Below are 20,711 nucleotides of genomic sequence, written 5' to 3'. Positions count from 1 at the left end.
AATAAAAGGGTCAGTAAAAGATAGATATTTGGATGTTTTATCTAATATTAAACCCACATTGTCTCATCCTATGTATTTTTAAAGCAGCAATGTAATAGCACGATTTGTTAACCTTTCCCCTGCTTTCTGTATGAAAACTCTTGTGTACTGCTTCAGAAATAATAGAGAGAACACTGAGAACAGCAACTTGGGATAGTAAATCTAAAATGGCCTTAACAGCCAAATATAGTTTCACACAACTTTTGCATGAGTCTAAGTTTAATTTGCTTTACAGGACAGTTGGCCAAACAATGACATTTATCATAAAAATATCCTCTCCATTAAGCAAATCTCATTTTTCTTTCCAAAAGAAAATTCAGTGTGTACTCTGAGCATTCAGTGGCTCATTTCAAGATCAGATTACACAGCTTTTTCTTAACAAAACAAAGCAATTCAGTTAAAAAATGCAGACCAATGTAATGACATAGTCATATTGCTTTTGGCTACATTAACTTTAAAAACCATGCCAATTTCACTATTTTTCTTCAGGTTTTATTAGAAAAAAGCAGCAGATCAACATTACAATTCAGAGTCTAATCTAAATATGCACTTGACAATGAAGCACATCTGAATATGAAGTGAAAAAGGATTCCAAAAAAACCTTCAGTTTTGCTAATCTTCTTCAACCCAAATCATGTATCTTTTCTTCTGGCTTTCTGATGACTGAAATCAAACAAGGAACAAAAGATTTATTGCTATGAAAACAAAACTGTAGTACAGTAGTACAAGTCTTGGGTGCTAAAGCATACTGAAGTTAATTTCCAAGTGTACTTAAATCTTTTGTTTGGCCATGAAAGTCCATAAGCTGACTCACCCAAGTATAAATTGAAAAGGCAGGTCTGGGAAAAAAAGTTAGACAGCATGTTAACCTCCAGTTTTCAGACAGTAATAAAAAGATACAATTCCAACAGCCAAGAAATTAAAATTAAAAGAAAAGTGGATCTGACATTCAAGAGCTCTGTTTATTCTTTTGCTCATTTTGTTTGCACCCAAAATAATTTTAGACTCACCAGGAAAAAAAAAGTATTTATGGACTATCACACAATTGAAAAAGAGAAACAATTGCCTTTTGACTTGGTTATTTTCCCCCACTGAGGTATAAAATCTACATATAAATTTGATACTTTACTATAACAAATTGTACTTTTCATAGTTCTGATTTAGTTTCATTAAACCCTGTTTACTTTTAAACCACAGAATTCTTATGTCATGATACTGAATCTGGTTTCCAGCTCCCTCTTTCATTTATTTGTGGATCTATATTTAGTAGTCTGGTTACCACTGCTAACCAGGAAAAAAAGAATTCTTGAAACTTTCTTCATTACAACAGCACTTTCAGCAGAGGTTACTGATGTGCAAGCAAACTAAAACGATATGTAGCTCTTCAGAGAGACTATTTCACTGATTATGTTTCCACTGTCCAAAGGTTCTCTAAATCATTTGCTGGAAGAAACTCTTTCGATCTTGTAAACATCAGTGGGCACAGTTTCACTGCTACGTGTGGTAGTTTCCCATCCTTATACAGGAAGGCTGGTTCACAGATACTGAGAAGCTGCAGGAGTTCTAACAGCTGAGGAACTGTGGATTCTGCCAAGCAGAAGTTTCTTCTGTAGCTACTTAACAGCGTAGCCAAAGTATCAGCCGAGGTAGCCCAGTCAATCTTTGCTTTTCTGTAGAACCTCTCAGAATATTTCTGGAAGGGTGACGTTGCGGAGCAGCCACTGCTGGGAGCGGCTGCCGGTGCAGTCTCTGATGCTGGGTACCTGGCTGTCCTCTTCAGTGGCTTTGTCCAGGCACTGGTTACTGTTCACATGCAACAGGGTTAATTTCTTGAAGACAAAATAAAAATAAATTAGCTTTATAAAATTCACCAGGCATAAGGTAACCAAAAAATTTCTAGTTGGCATCAAAATTTTTCCATAGGTACCTATGAAACTAACAGGAACTAGACAAGACCCTGTGGTTACTGACTGCAGATCCCAATCCTAAAAATCACTTAAATATGCGATATGACATTGTAGACACTAAAAGCAGTGGTTTATGAAAAACAAGTCTTAACTTGTAAATTAGGTTCTTTGTCAAGCAACATCCACTATTCTTTAAATAGGGCTATACAGCTAGGGATCTTTGAAGAGCTAGAAGTTACAGGCTGGTAAGATATACAACTTCAGTTATTAGGTATAATAGCTGCTTTTATCAGATCACAATGAACACATTGAATATGTTTTCAATAGTACTTTTTTTTCCTCAGCTGGGGACACAATGCTGATCTTACACTATGTTCTTTCAGCATTTTTTGGGCTATTTTTAAAAAAGAAGTTCTTTTATGAAAGGTATGTGCATCTTCACGGAAGTGTGTATCTTTTGCAATACCTACTAATCTCATTTATGCAATCTTTGGTAAACCACTCCATCTAGAGTAAACCACTCTACCTCAGCACTATCCTCAGGGAGAAGAGATCCTCAGAAGCTGCATTTCCTGCCACTCCTCAGTGCACCAACTTGCCTATGGTACCACAGGCATTACTACTGTATTTCTTCTCTCATTCAGCAGCTCAGCCAGGCAATGACTGAAAAGTCATGGTCTTATGTGCACAAGCAGCAAAAGGTAATTAAAAAAAAAAAAATCAAATTCAAAAACCTGAGCATGTCACTCTCCTGCACTCATAGAGGTGCTGAAGAATGAAAGAAGGAGTTGAATGGAGGCAGAAAGAAAGAAAAAAAAACCACAGGAAAAAAAAAAAATCACTCAACAATGTGGGCAGGAATTCTTTTTAAGCACCCTATAACTTTTTTTGTGCTTTATTATCCAGCTTTCAATTATGCTCTGAAGATTATGCCTGGATTTTATACTGAAAAAATAAAGAGAAAAAACACATATAACAAAATTTATGGCTGAAGATCAGCAGAGGGGAAGTCAATGACAATCACAGCAAGACAGATTATTGTGATTAACTGTCTAAAGATGCATTTTTTTTTCTTATCACTGATAAGATAGAAACCTAATGAAAAGCACTTGCTCTTTGGTAAATCACTGTAGGTGGTAATATTATTCATATTATTTGCTTAAGTCAGGTAAACTAACGACATTAAAACCAAGAACAAATGGTTCCTAAGACTAATTTAATCCTGCAAGCCTTCAGCTTTCTTCAGTGTCCTATCAACCGTTGCCAGCAAAGTGCAGGAATCCTAGCAGAGATCCACTGTCTTCCACATTGACTGCTATCCTAATCACAAAATCATCATTCACACATAATTGCTCTTAGTCTAAAAGACTTTGTTAAGCTTTGCAGGCTTTGTTAACACCTCAGCTACTGAAGTCCATAGCAAGTGCATTTAGTCAGAAATAACCCCCACCTTGCTTTTTAATAAGCAAAATGACTTTTTAGTAGCCAAATACCTGAAAGTTCTTTTTTAAAATAGTCATTGCATATACTGGCAAGATTCTTCATTTACAAATTGTCTCACAACTGTCTTTTTTTATAACTGATTTTAAATTAACAAGCTTGAGAATTACTTTTTTTTCTAACTATCCATGAAGTCAGAGTTCGTGATTGCATTACTCAATCACAAAATCATTTCTAGAGCTTGCAAATCAAATTAACGAACTGATCAATCAACAATGATTTCTAGATCTGTCAGTTCAACAAATGAACTTCAAAGTAAATTTGAACATTATGTAGGAGAAAGAGCATGATTTAAATAAAGGTGTTTTAAGCATCTATTCCTTAGACATAATATGATTAGAAATGTAAAATTGCCTTTATAAGTTTCCAATGCTTATTTTTTTATTAGACAACTATTTCCTTTTAACTTTATGCAAGACAAGACACCAAGTGCTAAATTTATCACATCATTACACTTATCTTTTATTGGTCCAATATATACCTGGAACACTTCTCTGTTTCTGATCTGATTCTAACACAACACTATATTGTCAGACAGTATTTCTCCAGAGGGTCCCAAAGCACATGCAAAATGTTCTTCCAAAAGCTCCCCAAAAACTCACCAGGTAATTAAATCAACACAGATGTCCACTGTGTGACTACACAGTGAATTAGTAACAGAGGGAACATAATCCTGACTTTGTTTCCTGTTCTGTCTGTCCAATAGTGGTCCCACACTGGAATGTTGCTCTGTAGGCTCATGTAAAAGCCAAAGGTGTCTCATTCTACAGTCAAAAGTCATTAGAAGACTTACCACTGGATCATATTCCCAAAGCTGATTTCCTTTTAGATGGTGGCACTTGAGCATCGTTACTGGGCCATTAAGTTTGGATACATCTAAACACAAATCATCTGTTCGAATTTCTTTGTTGGCAGTATATGAGAAAACCTAAACAGAAAAAGAAAGAGAGGAACTGAAAAAGAAATGCTTCAACCAAAAAATTCCTGGAGTGAGGGGAAAGGGGAAACATTTGTGCATTATTTCATTTATTCCCACTATTTTTTAAATTTTTTTTTCTGTTCCCTTCATAATAGCAACTCTTGGAAAGATATTTTTAAATTTCCTTTTTTTTGGGTGGGAAAAAGTATAAACACAATCACAAACTGTTCAGTCAAAACAGACTTTTTGAATTGAAGATTGCTTGCTGTGAAGGAACAGGAGAATCCCCAAACAAAGGTAATCTCTGTTTATGTGAAAACAATCAAGAATCATTAAGAAGTAGAATAGAAAAACAGATGAAAAATAAATCCCAAATCTGACACCCAGAAAAAAGATAGATTAAAAATATATTTCAGGCACAGGCATGTTTATGTTGGTTTTTTTTAAAGCAACAATGCCCATCAGTAGTTCAAACCAGAATGCATTTCAGAAGAATCTACAGGAGGTGAAATCTAGCTCATAGCATTATTTTCCTCCCATGATTTTGTTTTTGACTTTAAAGTTGATATAAAATGTATTGCAATCAGACCTGAGAAACATACAAACAGAATCATCACCAAATCTTCTCATGCATTTCCTCTTACAGGTACTTTCTTTAATGAGGGTTTCCTAAGTATGTTTTGAAGATAACTACTAAAAACATCCAAGAATTGTCCCAAAGTGCAGCAGTGTCTCAAATAATTCAATACATTAAGAAAATTCCTTTAAAAAAATTGTCACCTGATTGCCACCCATTCCATGGCAGTTAAAGATTCCAACTTTCTCATTTTCTTTTCTTGCCATGTTATCCAGACATTGATTTGTCTCCACATTTCTTATCTAGGAGGGAAAAAGAGCACCAAAGGCTGATATTTTCAGAAGATAATTAGGTCCATATCAAACCGTGTTGCCACCATAGTGGCACCAGTTCTCTCCATACACCATAACCAGAGGTTATGTGAAATAAATTATCCATATTAGCAATGAGGGATCAGTCTCCAAGACTCAAACTCTCAAACAGCTTACAGAACCATGATTGTTTCTTAGCTTTCTTTGGGAGATTCTTACACCTTGCTTTTCCACTTTTTGCTCAAAGACTCAGCTACAACAGTATGAACTCTGTTGAGTGTGCAGCCCAAAACCTTCAAAAGTATGAATCCCTATATCACTATATATAGTAAGTAGGCAGGAATATCAAGTCTCTTTGTAGTCATGAAGAAGCACGTTCTGCTAAAAGTTTCTTTTAAAATCAGCAGTACAAAATCAATCTGTAGAAAGCTTGATATTTAGTTCAACAAGACTTGTAGAGGAGAGGGTGCCTACTTATTTAGGAGATCATCATCTGTACTATTTCTACAGTTAAAAACGTTAAAGAAAAAAGAGAAATGCCCGGCAAGGCTTAGGGGTCACTAGATTTTGCTGGTCACTGGTGAGGGTTCTAGGAGTAAAGTTCAGAACAGCTTTTAGGCAAAGACCTTGCTTGACCTAGTACAGCTCCAAGCAAAACTTCACTCATACTCTATGTAGAGAAAGTTATACAGAAAATTACGCACAACTATATTTCTGAAGGAATATTTCTAAAGCCATTTATATTACATTTTGTACTGTAGTAGAACAAAGGAAAACATTCAAATTACAGTACTGTACACCACAGTTCAGTTGTCTGCCCCACTGAGAAGCCAGATTTGTCATTCTACATGTGACAGAAACAGGTGCAAGATACTTGAACTTTGCTGGAGACAACTTGCTTCGAAACACAACTTACTGTTCAATGTACTTTACACTGAAGACAAATATGAAAGATAAAATCTTACCTCTCCCAGAGAAAAGTAATGGCGTGGAATTTGGGAATCAGGATAAACATTCTCCAGGTACCAGGAGAAAGGCTTGCACTGGAGCTTGCGCCTTAGCCCAAGTCGTGATGATATGTCCCCATAATCAACTTTAGTAACTCCTGAAAAAACAAGGAAGTTGTATTCAATTTCTGACAATAAAAAACATTTAATTCCACTTCATAAGAAACCCACCAGTACAATTTACTACTTCCATGAAAGGCTTTTTCTTTAAAAAGTCACCTCTATGCTAAGGGGTTTTTGCTTAATATAGCATTATGTTGTTTATACTCAGAGAGAACATGTCTGTCAAGACCTGTGTCTTCTTTTTCCACAATAGAAAGAATTGCTACATCTGGGCTGTGCATGACAATTTCTTACCTGGGGTTTGTGGAACAATTTGAAGGTAGTTGCTTACTAAGTTAATAGAGGAGAAAGGCTGAAACCTTTTTAGTCACTAATGCCATTCTATCCCCAGTGGTAACTGGAGTATGTATCTATGCAGCATAATACAGCAGTCTCCTTCTGTGGAGTAAGCAGAATTCCAATTAAATTTATTTCTGTAAGCCAGGTACCACCTGCTGGACTCTTCATCATCTATCCAACTGCACAAAGAAGCAGGCAGAAAACAGCCTTCATACAGAGCATTAAACCTTAAATAATTCAGCATTTGTTCAATATAACCATAGTGTTTGCAGGACGTATGTTCACCATTATGACTGTTATCATTTTTTGTGGTAGTTTGCTTGCTATTTTATGCCTTTGCTCCTCATCTATCAAAGTGCTTCTTCTTCCTGTATCTGCCCACTCCTTTCTGGTTGCTTTAATTTCTTCTGAAAATTAATTTGTGCAAGTCCCATTTGCAGATGGGTTGAGGATGGTATGCATGAGCACTAGATATATTTGCTTCACTCGAATTCAGAACTATTGTAATTAATATTTCAATAATAACAATAACAATTATTATTAATAATAATTATAGTAGTAGTAGGATAATTTCTACTTCTTAAGCATCATGTCTTTTGTCTATTTCCCACACCACGCTCCATATCACACAAGTCAAATGCAGTACACTACTGAAAAACCCAAATCAATAAAAAAGAACAAAAATTTGCCCCAGCAATCCATATTTCCCTAACAGAAAACAAAATATGGCTCAGCTGGTCACCACACTACAGATCTCCAGCTGCACACATTTTTCAGAAATCTCTCCACTTGAAGGACTGCGAGTTACCTCTAAAATTCTTGACCTCGGAAAGAGTTTGAGACCTTTCTGAACTGGCATACTGTGTATTAAACGGACTTGCCAGCAGATGGTGTCTTTCTACTCAATTGAGACAGATAATTGGATCAAACTTTAGCTGTTTGTAAATGCCAATGAAAAACACAATTTCAATATTCCAGAAAGAAAAAAGAAAAAAATGTTAGCCAGATTTTTAGGTGGTTTTTTTTTTTTTGTTCTTTTTGTTTTTAAATATTTTATTTTAATAAATATTTTGGAAAGCTATACTGGTAAGGGAATGAAAGCAAAGGAAATAATTTTTCCATAGAATCTGAGAAAACTTCTGTCTGGGCTTTCAAGTCACAAAAGAAACCCTCGAACCAAGAAATAAAAGACAAATTAAAAAAACAAAACAAAACAACTCAGCTACAGAATGCTGCTCTATCTTCATGAAAGCAAATATTTCCTCTACAAGAAAAGCAACACTCTCTCAAAAGCTAATGCAAGAACAGAAAGGTTCTGTCCACAGCTTAGCACTGGATTCTTCATTTTTCAGTGATGAAAAAACAGCTGATGGATGAAACAGTTATCATGCCACTCTTGCAACAACCTTACAACACTCAAAACATACTCAGGTTGCTACACTGATCTCCCAAAAACAGTGCTGCTAACGTTTTGTCACATCACTGAGTGGCAATAAGAATTAAAGTCACATCCATAAATAATTAAATGTAAAGTGAGATTTAGTAGCATATAAGCAAGCTGTTTCTTAAAGTAGCTTTAAATGTCACCACACACACAAAGCGCCAGCTGATTTTTCCCTGTTACACTACATTCCATTAAACCATTTTGTCATTCTAATTAGGAACGGCGAAAAGAATGACATAGACTCTCAAGGGAGTCAGAACAGGAGAATCTCTTAGTTTATTCTTTCAGGCCTGTTTTATAGACAGATATATATGTGGAAAGTACAGAAAGGAAACTCTTATTGGTTAGTAAACTGCTACATCACCATCATTGGTCAGTGGGGCTCACCACCCCCTGACCTTCTCCTGCAAGGAAAACAAGGAATAGAAAACAACACCTGCAAGGCTGTTTTGTGTCCCTGAGGATTGTTTTAATTCCTTCTCATGTTTTTCCCAGACTACTTTCTCAGGCAAGCCTGAGGAGCCATGCGGCCTGTAATTTATACAGGCACTCTGGCTCAGATTTAGCATCCATACCATTTTTATTCAGAAAGTTTTTAAAAATCCTCTCTTATTTCAGGTCTTCACAACCTGAAGACCATACACAAAGACTACAGTCAGCGGCAGGTTAGCAGATGGACTGAAGAGTAGAGTAAGGCTGAATTATTCTGTTTCCAAGATTTTTGGTACCTTATCACTATTACTCTAAGACAGATTGAGTTTTCCTATCCAGTGCAGTGCCAGTTACTCATGGGGAATTTCTTTTGGGGGAGGGGGAAAAAAGAATGGAAGAAAACAAGGAAAACTGCAGCAAAGTATAGAGCATACAAAAAATTAGGTACAGGTTTAAATAATTACTTCCTCCAAATTTTATGTGTACACAACAGTACCAACATATAACCCCCCTAGAAAGGGGTTTTGGACATTTTTTCAAAGACTCAGCTGAAAAGCAAAATAAAAACAAAACTGCAAAACATGAACTAGACCACATTTCCTCTGAGGACACAATTTTGCCAGATTCAAAAGATATGTGCATTGTGAGGAAGACAGTCATGTCCACTTGTTTTTTCAAACCTTTGGTCCATTAAAAAAAAAAAAGAATTAGGAAAGAATCATATAACCACCGAACCGAATGGTTGGAGTTGTAAGGGACTTGAGGATCATCTCATTCCAACCCCTCTGCTATGGGCAGACACCTTTCTCTATACCAGGCTGCTCAAAGATGCATCTAACCTGACCTTGAACATTTTCAGGGATGGGGCATACTCATCACACAAATCAGAAATAGTATTTAAAAAACCTTGCTACTATTGTCTTTATTTGACCATAACTATATTTTTCCTCAACCTCCCTGACCCCAACCCTAATTACATTTAAAAGTTTGTGCCTCCCTGATGGCTCTATTTGTCACATAGCTTGCTGTTAACTGTGGGACAATCACAGGCGTTTTTTTCCACACACATGCTTAAAGACATACTCAAAATATAAATATTGGCAATGTAAAAAATATCTTCTTGAAATCATCCAGCCACACCAGCACCAGCCATGTTGCAACAGTTGTGCCATCCTCAAAATTTCAAGAGCTGAAGATTTCCTTGCCCAACTTAAATAATGTACGACAATATATTTATGCTAAAGTCCCTTGAAAAAAAATAGCATGTTGTTATCATCATGATTATAAATTGCTCAGTCATTTTCAAAAGTAGAGTACAAAAAGTATTTCATCTAAACATATATATGTAAAATATATATCTCATCTTCTAATAAAAATAACTTGTTTTTATTTATTATTATGAAATTCCATAAGAAATAAGAATTAAAAATTAATTTGAATAAATTAATTTTGCATTCCCAATTAATGCTAATAGGGACTAGCAGCTGAACACAAAACCACATGGAAACATTTAGTATGTACTTTGAGCACAGGCTTAGCTACACTCTCAGCTGTGGACTCAGTTCCTCCTCTGTCCCTCATATCAACCATAGATGTTTTCCATTTCCAGTCTCTACATACTGAACCTTGACTTTCTGTGCCTGGCTAGAGACCAGGGCATGCAGTGATTAGATGCAAGGCCTACTGCTCCAGTTTTCAGGGTAACACATCCGTCTCTGTCTAGATGACTCCTGCTTAGGTAATTCCACACTGCTGTCTTTTCAGGCTTTCTTCCTGCCCTCTTAGTCCCAGGCCAAAACACCTTCTGGGTGTATCCCAAAATATATCTCAGAATATACCCTTTGGGGCAAAGCTGACCAGCCTAAAGCTTTGCAGCTGCTGCTGCCAATGGGGCCGCTTTCCCTCACTCACCTTCAGATTCCTGCTGTACCTCCTGTGCTGACACAGATCCCAACTTAACCCCGGGGAGCCAGCCTCCAGGAGAAATAACCCTGACAAATCCAGCAAGTCATGGAAGCAGCTGATGCAGATGAAGGATCAGCAAGTGAGGGGAGGTGAAGCCCTTATTACCTACCTGCTATGAAAAGCAAGGCACTCCCCTGACAGGCATCACCATCAGCCTCTCATCCTGCACTATGCAGTCCTAATCTTTTAGCCTGGAGGAAGTGATGAATGACCAGCACTAGAAATGAAGAAGTGGCAGAGTCCACAGAAAGAACGACTGGAGCCAGGAAACAGATTATTCACATGCTGGATTTGTTTTCTGAAAGCCAAAGAGAAAATGGTCTGGGAAACAGGGCCCTGGTGTAACACATGACTGACTGCGAGGAAAGCTACCAGCTAATGAGGAAGGCCTGCAGCCAGTGCCTGCACTGCTGGGGAGAAGAGCTGCTGCCTGCAAAGGGACAGGCTTGGTTCTGGCTGAGCAGCAGCTGCAACAAGTTCCTGCCCAACCTCCATCTGTACCTAGCCGCTCCTAAACAGGCTTCTAAAATGCACACGAGCTTAAAACAAGACAAGTAGAAGTTTCTACTGGGCTCTACGTATAAAAGAAGGAAAGGATTACAGGCTTACTTTTCAAGAGGGCAGCTTTCCATGTAACAACGTTACATCAATAGAGAAAAAGTCTCTTGAGTTCCTATCATTCAAGCAGCAAGACTTTTTTTCCCAAACAACACAGATTACATGAAGTGGGAAAGCTACCTGAGAATCTTACATTTGCTTTCCCGAATGAATCCCTCTGTGATTCACTATCTTAGGGGAACAGAAAAGAAAATATAAAGGAGGAAACAAATGTCTTATTAGCTAGGATCAGTGATGCTTGTCAGTATATTATCTCCTTCAAAATCCAATTTTTTTCATCCATATCAACTAGTGAGAAAAATCCTGGGTGCACAGAGGATTGCTTGTTTTCCTCATTCATCTGCACCCAAGGCTTGCAAACCAGCATCAGCTCAAAAATCCTCACCTTGCTCCTTGCAAGGACGTGTGACAGTATCACAGTAATACTGAAAGTACACTTTTGTACTAGCAAAGTTTCACAGGCTGCACACTGTGTTCTGCCTGAACTACACCAGCATTCTGTAAAAACTATACATTAAAATTTTTATATTAGAAGGATATCTGGAAAAGCTAAGTGAGCTGAGCTAGGAGAGATTCACTGAGTTCCTAAACAAGTAATGCCCACAAGAGATTATTGAAACCTGTACTGATGCTATTTGTCGTCAATGGGTAAAGTCACACTCTGCAACACTCTGCTAAGATTGGAGATACCGGAATTACAAGAATAAGGTGTTTGTGAACTTCCAAAAATAGTAATCCTTGTTAGTTAATATCTACTGGCTCTCACAACTTAGATGGACTTGGTGGGGTGAGAGGTATGAGTGGCTCTGAGCACATTAGTGTGTTCATTCTCTGAACAACAGGTTTTCATCAGAGCTAAAGAAAGACCCACACTACTGGGCATTCTCCTCACAGCCCCAGGCAACAAATCAATTTCAGAATAACCCAACTTATTCAGATACAATATTATTCTATTCTTGAGACATTTGAAATTTCTGGCATCGAACTTCAGTGCACAGTCAATATGGTCATGGGGACACAAACAAGAGTGTGTGACAGGAGGCAGGTGCAGATGCTCCAAGAGCAGCTTGGCTAGAGCACATCCCTATCCAACAATCACTCAGGCTGTTGGCATACAAATTATGCAGACAAGCATCCTTTGAAAGAAAAGAAAATATACAGTGCAGTTACAGAGAATTGCTTAATGTACTTTCACCATTCAGAATTTTTACTGTCTTTGGAGAATGCATGTATATTCTGTAATACCATGAAAATGCTATGAAAGCCACATCAAAAAACCCCAATACTACAAAATTCAAAGAGTGTAACTCCTTTTGTAATTTACACTTACCACAAAAAATGGAAGGAATACAGAGGTTATATATAAAGTAACAGAGCCTTATCATGGCTTATAAGTAATTTACATTTTTAAAATAATTTAGTTCTGTTTTATAATTAGGTCTTCCTGCAACTTTGTACCTTTTAAAATCTAGCTTGACATGGATGCATAAGGGCAACCTTTACCAAAAAAGACTACACTTATTTATATATAACTTTTCTGAATATTTATACATGAGCATGTTTGAATTCATTATGCTGTATTAATTACATAACAGAGCAATAACAATAAGCCGTTAGCTTCTGAATTCACCTAAAAAGCTTTGAATAGTAGCAAGATTTTTTTTAGTTAAATGTCTTACACAGTCTCATTTGAGTAAAGCATTCTTTTAAGACAAAACCACTGTAAATCCACATTGTCAGCTGCTCTTACAAGCGTCTGCAAAACCCATGATCTAAAATTTGACACTGTTCAGACTCATATTACATTGTATGACAGCCTTTAAATGTCAATACTAATGTAGGCTTAATAAGCAGGTCATAAGCAAATACTAGTTTTAAAGGAATTTCTTTGGAAAAACAGATGTGGCATATAAAACTACCACTTGGTACATAAAGTCTAATGTCTCAAGTATTTAGAAATGTTGGCTGTTGCTACCTGAAGTTTGTCTTTTTATATAACAACAAAAATAACCTGTAGTTGAAAGTAAAAATTCACTATTTCCCAGTCTTTTCTTCTCCTCAATTTTTTTCAGAAAATTTGGGTTCACAGGAAATTTTCTCTCATATTTTATATCCTCTTGTTTTGCTAACACCCACATAAAAAAAACATAATAAATATCATCAGTCAATTATATTGGCAACTTGCCTGTATACTCTAGATAGTGAAGTACAAATTCTATACAGAAGATATTCACTTTTGCCACTCCTACTTCTGGGTTTCACTTAAATCACTTCTGATGTATCCAGCACAGAATGCTTACAACATGGAAGCCAGAGCCCAAAATTCAGCACATTACGCTATGATTTTGGATGGCTAATTTTCAGCACTACAGCTGAGCTTTTTGATGTTCCACTGAGCTTCAATTCTATTGCACAGGAAGCTCATTCATAAACCATATTCATGTTAAAAACCAACAAAACAAAAACCCCTTCAGGGTACATCTCTGGCTAACAAAATTATTTTTCAATTAAGACCTTACCTTTTGTACACCTTAAGTGACTTCTGTCTTAACAAACTTCAAAGCAATAACATTCTTATATAAATGTTATTTCCCAGTAGTAGCAACATTTTAATTCTTAATAAGTATTTCTCATAACCAAAGACCTGCTCACCTGGGGAAATAATGTAGAAAAAGTTTTTGAATTCATCCATCCAGACTTCTGCGAGCCGCCTGTTATTTTTGTTGATAATCTGCCCTGTACCTCCTGGGAAAGTGTATGGTGTTGCTTTTCTGAACACATGCCCAACATGTGAACAAGTTACAATTTCCAAAGTGCCACCACACTGCCAGATCTGGAAGCGATAGAACAATTATTGCATAGTTACAAGTTGTTAAAAAAAAGTTCCAAAACATTAATCACTTGCTTCTGTTCAAGGTGGGGAAACAACCTTAGCTGATGTCTAGAACAAGTGCATACTGCATGGAAGAGAACTGCATGTTTTTTCCTGCTCAACAGCTACAGATGCTCACAAGCCCAAGCAATTTAGAATATGAAATTATTCAGCCCCCAGAACAATACCACATCAGCCAGAGATTACTTTAAAGAACAGGGCAAGATGACCACAAAGGAAGGAAAAGGCTCACATGAATCACAGGAACTAACAGGTGTCTAAAACAGTCCATTATGAAACAGAATCTACATGTAAAAGTACCCATACACTTCCCAAGTCTCTGAAAATACTTTCAGCATTATCCTGGACCTTGAGAAATGGCAGATTCAGAAAGCTGTAGTACTTAGAAGAATCCCACCTATGTACTTTTTGCTGACATGTAAAATGAAAGGAAATGGTGCTATTTAGTAGGAACAAAAACGAGAATAACACTGGTTAGGTCCACAACCAAATGAAGACATGAAATCACGATGTTGGGAAAGAGCAAGAAGAGAGGGTTTGTAACAGAGGTGCTCACATTACATTGACACATTAAACAATGCCAGGACAGTTGATATCACCCTTAACTGATGCTCCCCAACATCGTTTCTACCTGAATTCCTTTTAAGACACTCATTCTTCAGAATAACCATCTTAATCTTTTAATCACAAAGCTCTACCAACAATTCATCATGTATTTGTTACTGACAGATACAGATTTTGTGTATCTCTGCTGGAGGAACTTAGCAAGGAAGGGAAGGGCCAGCTGCAACATTGGTGCAGGCAACAGATCTGTGTTTTACAGAACTCCAGATGCACTGTCCTGATTAATAAATTAATGATAAATAAAGCATTGAAGAGTTTTACCTACCCTGAAGGAAATTTCTAAGTTTTCTCCACCCCAAATATCCATTCCAGCATCATATGTTCCAATTTCCTGAAAGTAATCTCTGTCTATTGAAAAAAGGCCTCCTGCCATTGTAGGTGTCCTGGGAGGAGGAAAAAAAAGTCACATAGGTCACTATAAAATCATACTTAGATATATTTCACACTTACACTGACATAATGGCTGTTTATTTCCCAAGTTCCTAACATATTCCTTCTCAGTAAGCTTCATTTCAAACTCGGTTACTGCTGGTGTACTTGCTAGCTCAAATTTTTCCAGAGATGGAATTAGGTAGTGGCAGTTCTCCTTATTTTCTCACTTCAAACTGGTGTCTGGATAGAGAAACAGTCCCTAGAAAGCTGCTGTCATTCCTGAGAAAGACTTCTGCCTCCAATGCTCGTAACTCATAAAGAAGAAACCAGTTTCACACAGGAAAATTGTACTTCAGGCAACTGTTCTTGAAACAGTTTTGGGAGGCCATTAAGCAGCCTGCTTGCTTTCACTTTTATTGTGTCATACAGGAAAATTGTACAGTCAGGGTTACATCCAGATCTTCCTTACAGATTCCTTATTGGTACAAAAAAATAAAAGTCTGCTAGTAGTTTCTCAGACCTTTAGAAACATCTCCCAAATTTCAATTTTTTTAGACAACAAATATACAATAAGTAAATTACGTTAAGCAAATAACATAACTTTGTAGTTAAATTATTTACACTTTTAGTATAAATGATTTTATATCACTAGCTATTTTCCTGAAATGTTTAGGGCTTTTTCTGAAAGACACACAAAATACAAGCTAAATCACAAGCTAACTAAAAACTTACATGTCCCCACAAAAGGAAACAGGGGACTACAATTACCCATATCGTGAGAAGACCTCTTAATTTCTTAAACTAAAGACAAACAAAAACCAGCAAAGGCCAGATCCTGACCTTTACTGCAAGTAAATAATGCCAAATTTTCAGAAAAGGACAGAAAATGTACACTTGCAATTGTTAAAATGTACATATTACACATAAGCTATCTTGCTCATCACCTTTCTCATAAACATACATGACATCCAAGTATAAATTCACCTCCCATTCCCCCTTTTAAGACTTAAAGTTTGCATATAAATGGACATATACAAATATATATATATACATGTATATACCAAAAATCAATGCATATTTACAAAATACAGTTTACTTTGTTGTAATAAAAGATAAAAATAAGGTTCCATTAAAAAAAAATAAAAGCTTTGTTAAAAACTTGTGCATCATAAGTGCTTTCTGAAAACTAGTAATTCTTCAGCAACTACATAGAACTGAAAAATATTTCCAAAGTGACAGAGTGATTGATTCCTTTATTGCTACCAAAAGTTACCAACAACCAATCCATGCAAGAACTTTCATGCTGCTCCTTCAACCAGACAAAAAAGATGCTAAAATGTTTCACGAAGTACCTAACAACCTTAAGTACTTACCTCCATGTTTATCACAAAAAGCAAATATCACATAAAGATTTTAACCAATTTAATAATTTCCCATTACCTAACAGGGAGGGTTCGGTCTCCTTTCCGTCGATCCATCTCTCTCTGAGGAACAGGGTACCAACGAAAATTCAGCTTCCAGTTGAATCCACCATAGGTCATGTCAGAACCTGCCATATATTCAAAGGTGTCATCACTGATAACATCAATGATGGGACACACTACTGTCCTCCTAGGAAAATGAAAGAAGCAAAATTATTAAATTTTAAATCAATAAAATCTATTAATCAAAAGGGTAATAATATGTTTGAGAGGTTTTTTTAATTTTTTTTTTTTTTAACACATACAGTTGAAATTTTTATAACATCCCTTAACAACATTATTCAATAAATTATTAACAGGAAACATACTAAAATTCTGTCTTGCTAATTATAAATCTGATACAATTTTGGCAATGCCAGATTTTTTTTTTAAATCATATTTGCATTATTATTAGTAATACATATTCATCCTTCTGCAGACAGAAATAATGATCCCAACTTTCTCATTGCTACAGAGTGATTAGACAGAAAACAACAGGTTCTTGTTTCTAGCCGAGTGGTCAAAGTAACTTGAGTGTTTTGAAATTAAAATTTGGATATTAACTTTGGGTATGTATTTTATACACACTCAGGACTAAGAGATGATAGTAATTGTTAACAATGTACAACTACTGCATCACAGTTGACACAAAGTGGCCTTGTTGCCCACTGTCCTGGCATTATTAATACATATATTCAGAGAAACCAATTCTAATCACCTTAAAGACACTTAAGTAACCATGCTCAGAGCAGTCTTCCTCTCATGGGAAGCTCTGTAAAACGATTCAGAGGTTGCTTGCAACTGAATTCAAAAGACTTAAGTAGAGATATTTGTACAAATTGTAATAGTGTATGTACTGTAGTCTCACAAAACCTTATTAATGATAACAAAGTTTACTTTGTCTTTGCACAGTACTGAACAAAGATTCTTCAATATTTGTAGCTTATTCATCATGTAACACTATATTCTGTAACATCACATTTTAAGTGTGATTTTTATCTATAACAATAAAAAAGCTAGGGATCTTTAGCACCATATTTTATTCTATTTAATATGCTGTCTACTGGCAGACTAGTGCACAACTGCTGCTCAGATGCATGAATATTTTATAAAGCAGACAATTCTCTCACTTTCGTCCCCAACACATTTTCCATCACATCTATAAGTGTAGATCAGCCTGATCTAGTAATTATTCTAACTTTAGAAAACACATCCCAGAAGACCAAGACACAGCCCAGATTTCCACAATCAAAACCATTATGTAATAAAGAAATCACAATGAGAGTCTGAAAATAGTTCTTGTTCATGATGTTGGTGCTACATGAGATCAGGGCTTGATTTCTTTCTCAAGAATGTCTTCCCAAATTCTTGAAGGAATAGGCCAAGCTGCAGACTGAAGACCTCCATTTCCCTTAATTCCTCAATTTCATTCATTGCTCCTGCTATTTAACACATTATTCCATGCATCCCCATATGGGCTTCACTTGAAACAGAGTTTTACTTTTAAAAGTTTAACTAAATTAGCCTTTTATCTTTACACCAATGAGAATTTATTCAGCTCTTCAGAAAGAAGATATTCGCTTGCAGGCTATTTCGTAATACTTGGAAAAATTCTTAATAAGTGAAAAAACCCAACATGGGCGAATAGATGGATAATTACCTGTCAGCTTTGATCCTTGCCAGCAGAGGTTCAAGCCAGCCTACTGTACATTCACAATGAGCATCTAAGAAGGTGATGACCTGGCCTTTAGAAGCAGCAGCTCCCTTTAATCTTGCTCTAATCAATCCAGAACGCTGTTCCATTCGAATCACATGAACAGGTACTTTTAGTTTTTTCACATAACTCTCCAGTGGTCTTTTCAAGAAGTCTGTAAAGAATGATCAAAAGCGTCAAAACTGTTAGTCACATAGTTCAGCTTTTTTTTTTAAGGAAGAGACTTGAATTAAGACACATTTCCCCTGTTCTTGTCCATCCTTTTTCTACTTTCTCAGCTAGCTTCCCCTACAGTTCATAATACTCCTTTCCCCATCTCCCCAGTGTTTCACTTGATAGCACAGGAAGTTCTTCCTCCTCTTTATTTATTCATAATGGAAAACACCAAAAGTAAGAGAGAGTAGAATGCTTACACAAAACCCAGATGGTATTTGCAAGTTTTTACAGAGGAGAAGATGTGATACTTATTTTCAAAAACATGCATAACTGCTCTTGGACATAACAGCTCTCTACCAAAGAAATACAGAAATGGTTTGACTAGCTAAACATAATGAACTGCCTCCTACAGTAATGCAACTTAGAGATAATTTCTTTGTGAGAAGTTTAAAACACAATCAAACTGATTTTTCAATTGTGCTTTCTCCAGGGTTTTCTGGCTAATATTTTTTCTATTAGATTATAACACCCCCCCAAAAAAGACAATAAGCTATACATAAATGAGAATCTGTAACACCAACAAATCTCAACATAGCATGAATTATGAAGAATTAAGTTATTTAAAATATAACAGTGAATTACCATACACCCAGAGACTCAAAATTCCTTGCACTGCAAAGAGTTGTTTGTGATGATTGATGGCAAAGGAAGAACAAAGAAGTGAGGAAGAATGCAATGGACAGTCACAGAAACAGACTTCTGCAATAACTCACAGTTTCTAAATGTGGAAAAAAGGCAAAATCGTTCTATTGCACAGCTATGGAATATTAGACTCTACACCCAAAGCACAAGGAAGTTGGAAGTTGTACTACCTATGGTAGAAAGTACCTCATACAAAAATAAGTGTGACACTGGAGGGGTGGGGGGAAGCTCGGCACTATTTTGTAAACCTCATGAGGCAGGGCTGACTAGAAGGTGATTACCATTCCTTACCACTTTTCCAGATGAATGAGTTCTAATTGCCTTCTCATTTTTTCTGTGCATTGTTAGACTGCCACAAAAACCCACAGAAATAAGTTCTGACATGTCTTGAAAGCTAAACTGTGCTAAAAGTACATAAGAGTTTGACACATCTAAATATTTGTCTCCAGAGAAACTCAAAGCAAGCTAATTCTCATTTTGCATATGAACAGAGACTCCAATTAATACGTTTTTTAGTACAAACCAAGTGTACATATCTGAACATTTTTTCAAGGTTTTTGGGGTTGAGCACAGAAATGATGACTCAGTCTGTAGCAAATATAGTCTCATCTCTTTACAGTGTAGCTTTCCAAAGCCACTACTTTAAAAGAACTAGTATCATGGCAATGTTTATAGCTTTAATGTATACATGATAAACACAGAGAGAGTGCACAGCATTTCTCTCTATGCTCACCATCTGATGAGCAAGTCACAAATCAACATGTTTCTCTGCACATTTCAGGTGTAGTACTGATGAGCTTTTAAAGAAGTTCCATTGACTTTAAACTTAAATGAATGAATATGGGCTGTGACATTGGTTCTTGAAAGTAGTTACATTAGCAGAATAGTAAAATTCTGGTAGGGGAAGAGAAATATTGCAATAATACAACTGCAGGCAGTCAAGAACTTGCATAAAACACAAACTTACATTACAGAAAGTCATGTTCAATGTATTGCATATGAAAATCTTGAGTCCTACCTATATTTTTCAGTAAAATATTTAAAATTTCAATTTATCAAGTGTTTTAACTTTATTTTCTCTAAGAAAGAATCAGAGATGTGTGTAGTGTTTTCACTACAGAGGGGAAAAGGTTAAGAAAAGTCCTTCTCCTATGTTTAACCATGTCCATAAGAACATTCTTATGAACTATCACCTTGTTCAAAACTTCAGAATGGACTATTCCCAGAAACAAAACATTGTGACAGACCAGTAACTGTGTCCTTAAAATATCACTAGAACTTCAGCAAAGTATGCAGAAAAGATAAAGATTGATATCTCATCCCTATAAAAGCATAGTAAATAATTCAGGCATCAAGATTTCCAAGTTCCTCTGCTACCAGCAGTTAGGGTAAAATGCTCAAATCTAAGCAGCTATTTTCCCTCCAGAACACGCTCACTAAGAGCAGTGCACATCCCTTACAAATTGCTCCCTTTGTTCAAGTAGCAAGAATCTAGATTTTTTGATTAGTCATTCATCCAGAAATTACTAATAGCTTCTTGTAAGGGAAGACCTATTTTTTTTTTCCCTTAAAGACAAAAAAAATTTGAATAATCTTTTAATGAATGTAATACATTTTGGTCTACAAGAAACATCAGGATAAAGGCATGGAGATTATTTTTTATACAAGC

General features: G+C 36.2%; 1 protein-coding gene across 2 annotated transcripts in view; it reads right to left on the bottom strand.

Annotated features, from left to right (window-relative positions):
* Window positions 1-515: 515 nt before the first annotated feature.
* GALNT1 (polypeptide N-acetylgalactosaminyltransferase 1) overlaps window positions 516-20,711 on the bottom strand; it is an 86,448-nt gene continuing 66,252 nt past the window's right edge. For both annotated transcript variants that reach the window (XM_014256805.2, XM_088061367.1), the window contains exons 6-13: window positions 18,131-18,338; window positions 16,451-16,621; window positions 14,904-15,021; window positions 13,774-13,954; window positions 6,219-6,358; window positions 5,146-5,244; window positions 4,240-4,374; window positions 516-1,868 (exon numbers count right to left, since the gene is read on the bottom strand). In XM_014256805.2, the coding sequence (XP_014112280.1) occupies window positions 1,722-1,868; window positions 4,240-4,374; window positions 5,146-5,244; window positions 6,219-6,358; window positions 13,774-13,954; window positions 14,904-15,021; window positions 16,451-16,621; window positions 18,131-18,338 (1,199 nt within the window). In that variant the 3' untranslated portion in view covers window positions 516-1,721. The remainder of the gene's footprint in view (window positions 1,869-4,239; window positions 4,375-5,145; window positions 5,245-6,218; window positions 6,359-13,773; window positions 13,955-14,903; window positions 15,022-16,450; window positions 16,622-18,130; window positions 18,339-20,711) is intronic.

This window comes from Pseudopodoces humilis, chromosome 1, assembly GCF_049639895.1.
Source record: "Pseudopodoces humilis isolate 2021_Gansu_Grassland_sample_001 chromosome 1, ASM4963989v1, whole genome shotgun sequence".
NCBI lineage: Eukaryota > Metazoa > Chordata > Aves > Passeriformes > Paridae > Pseudopodoces > Pseudopodoces humilis.
This window is presented reverse-complemented; position numbering and strand designations above follow the sequence as displayed.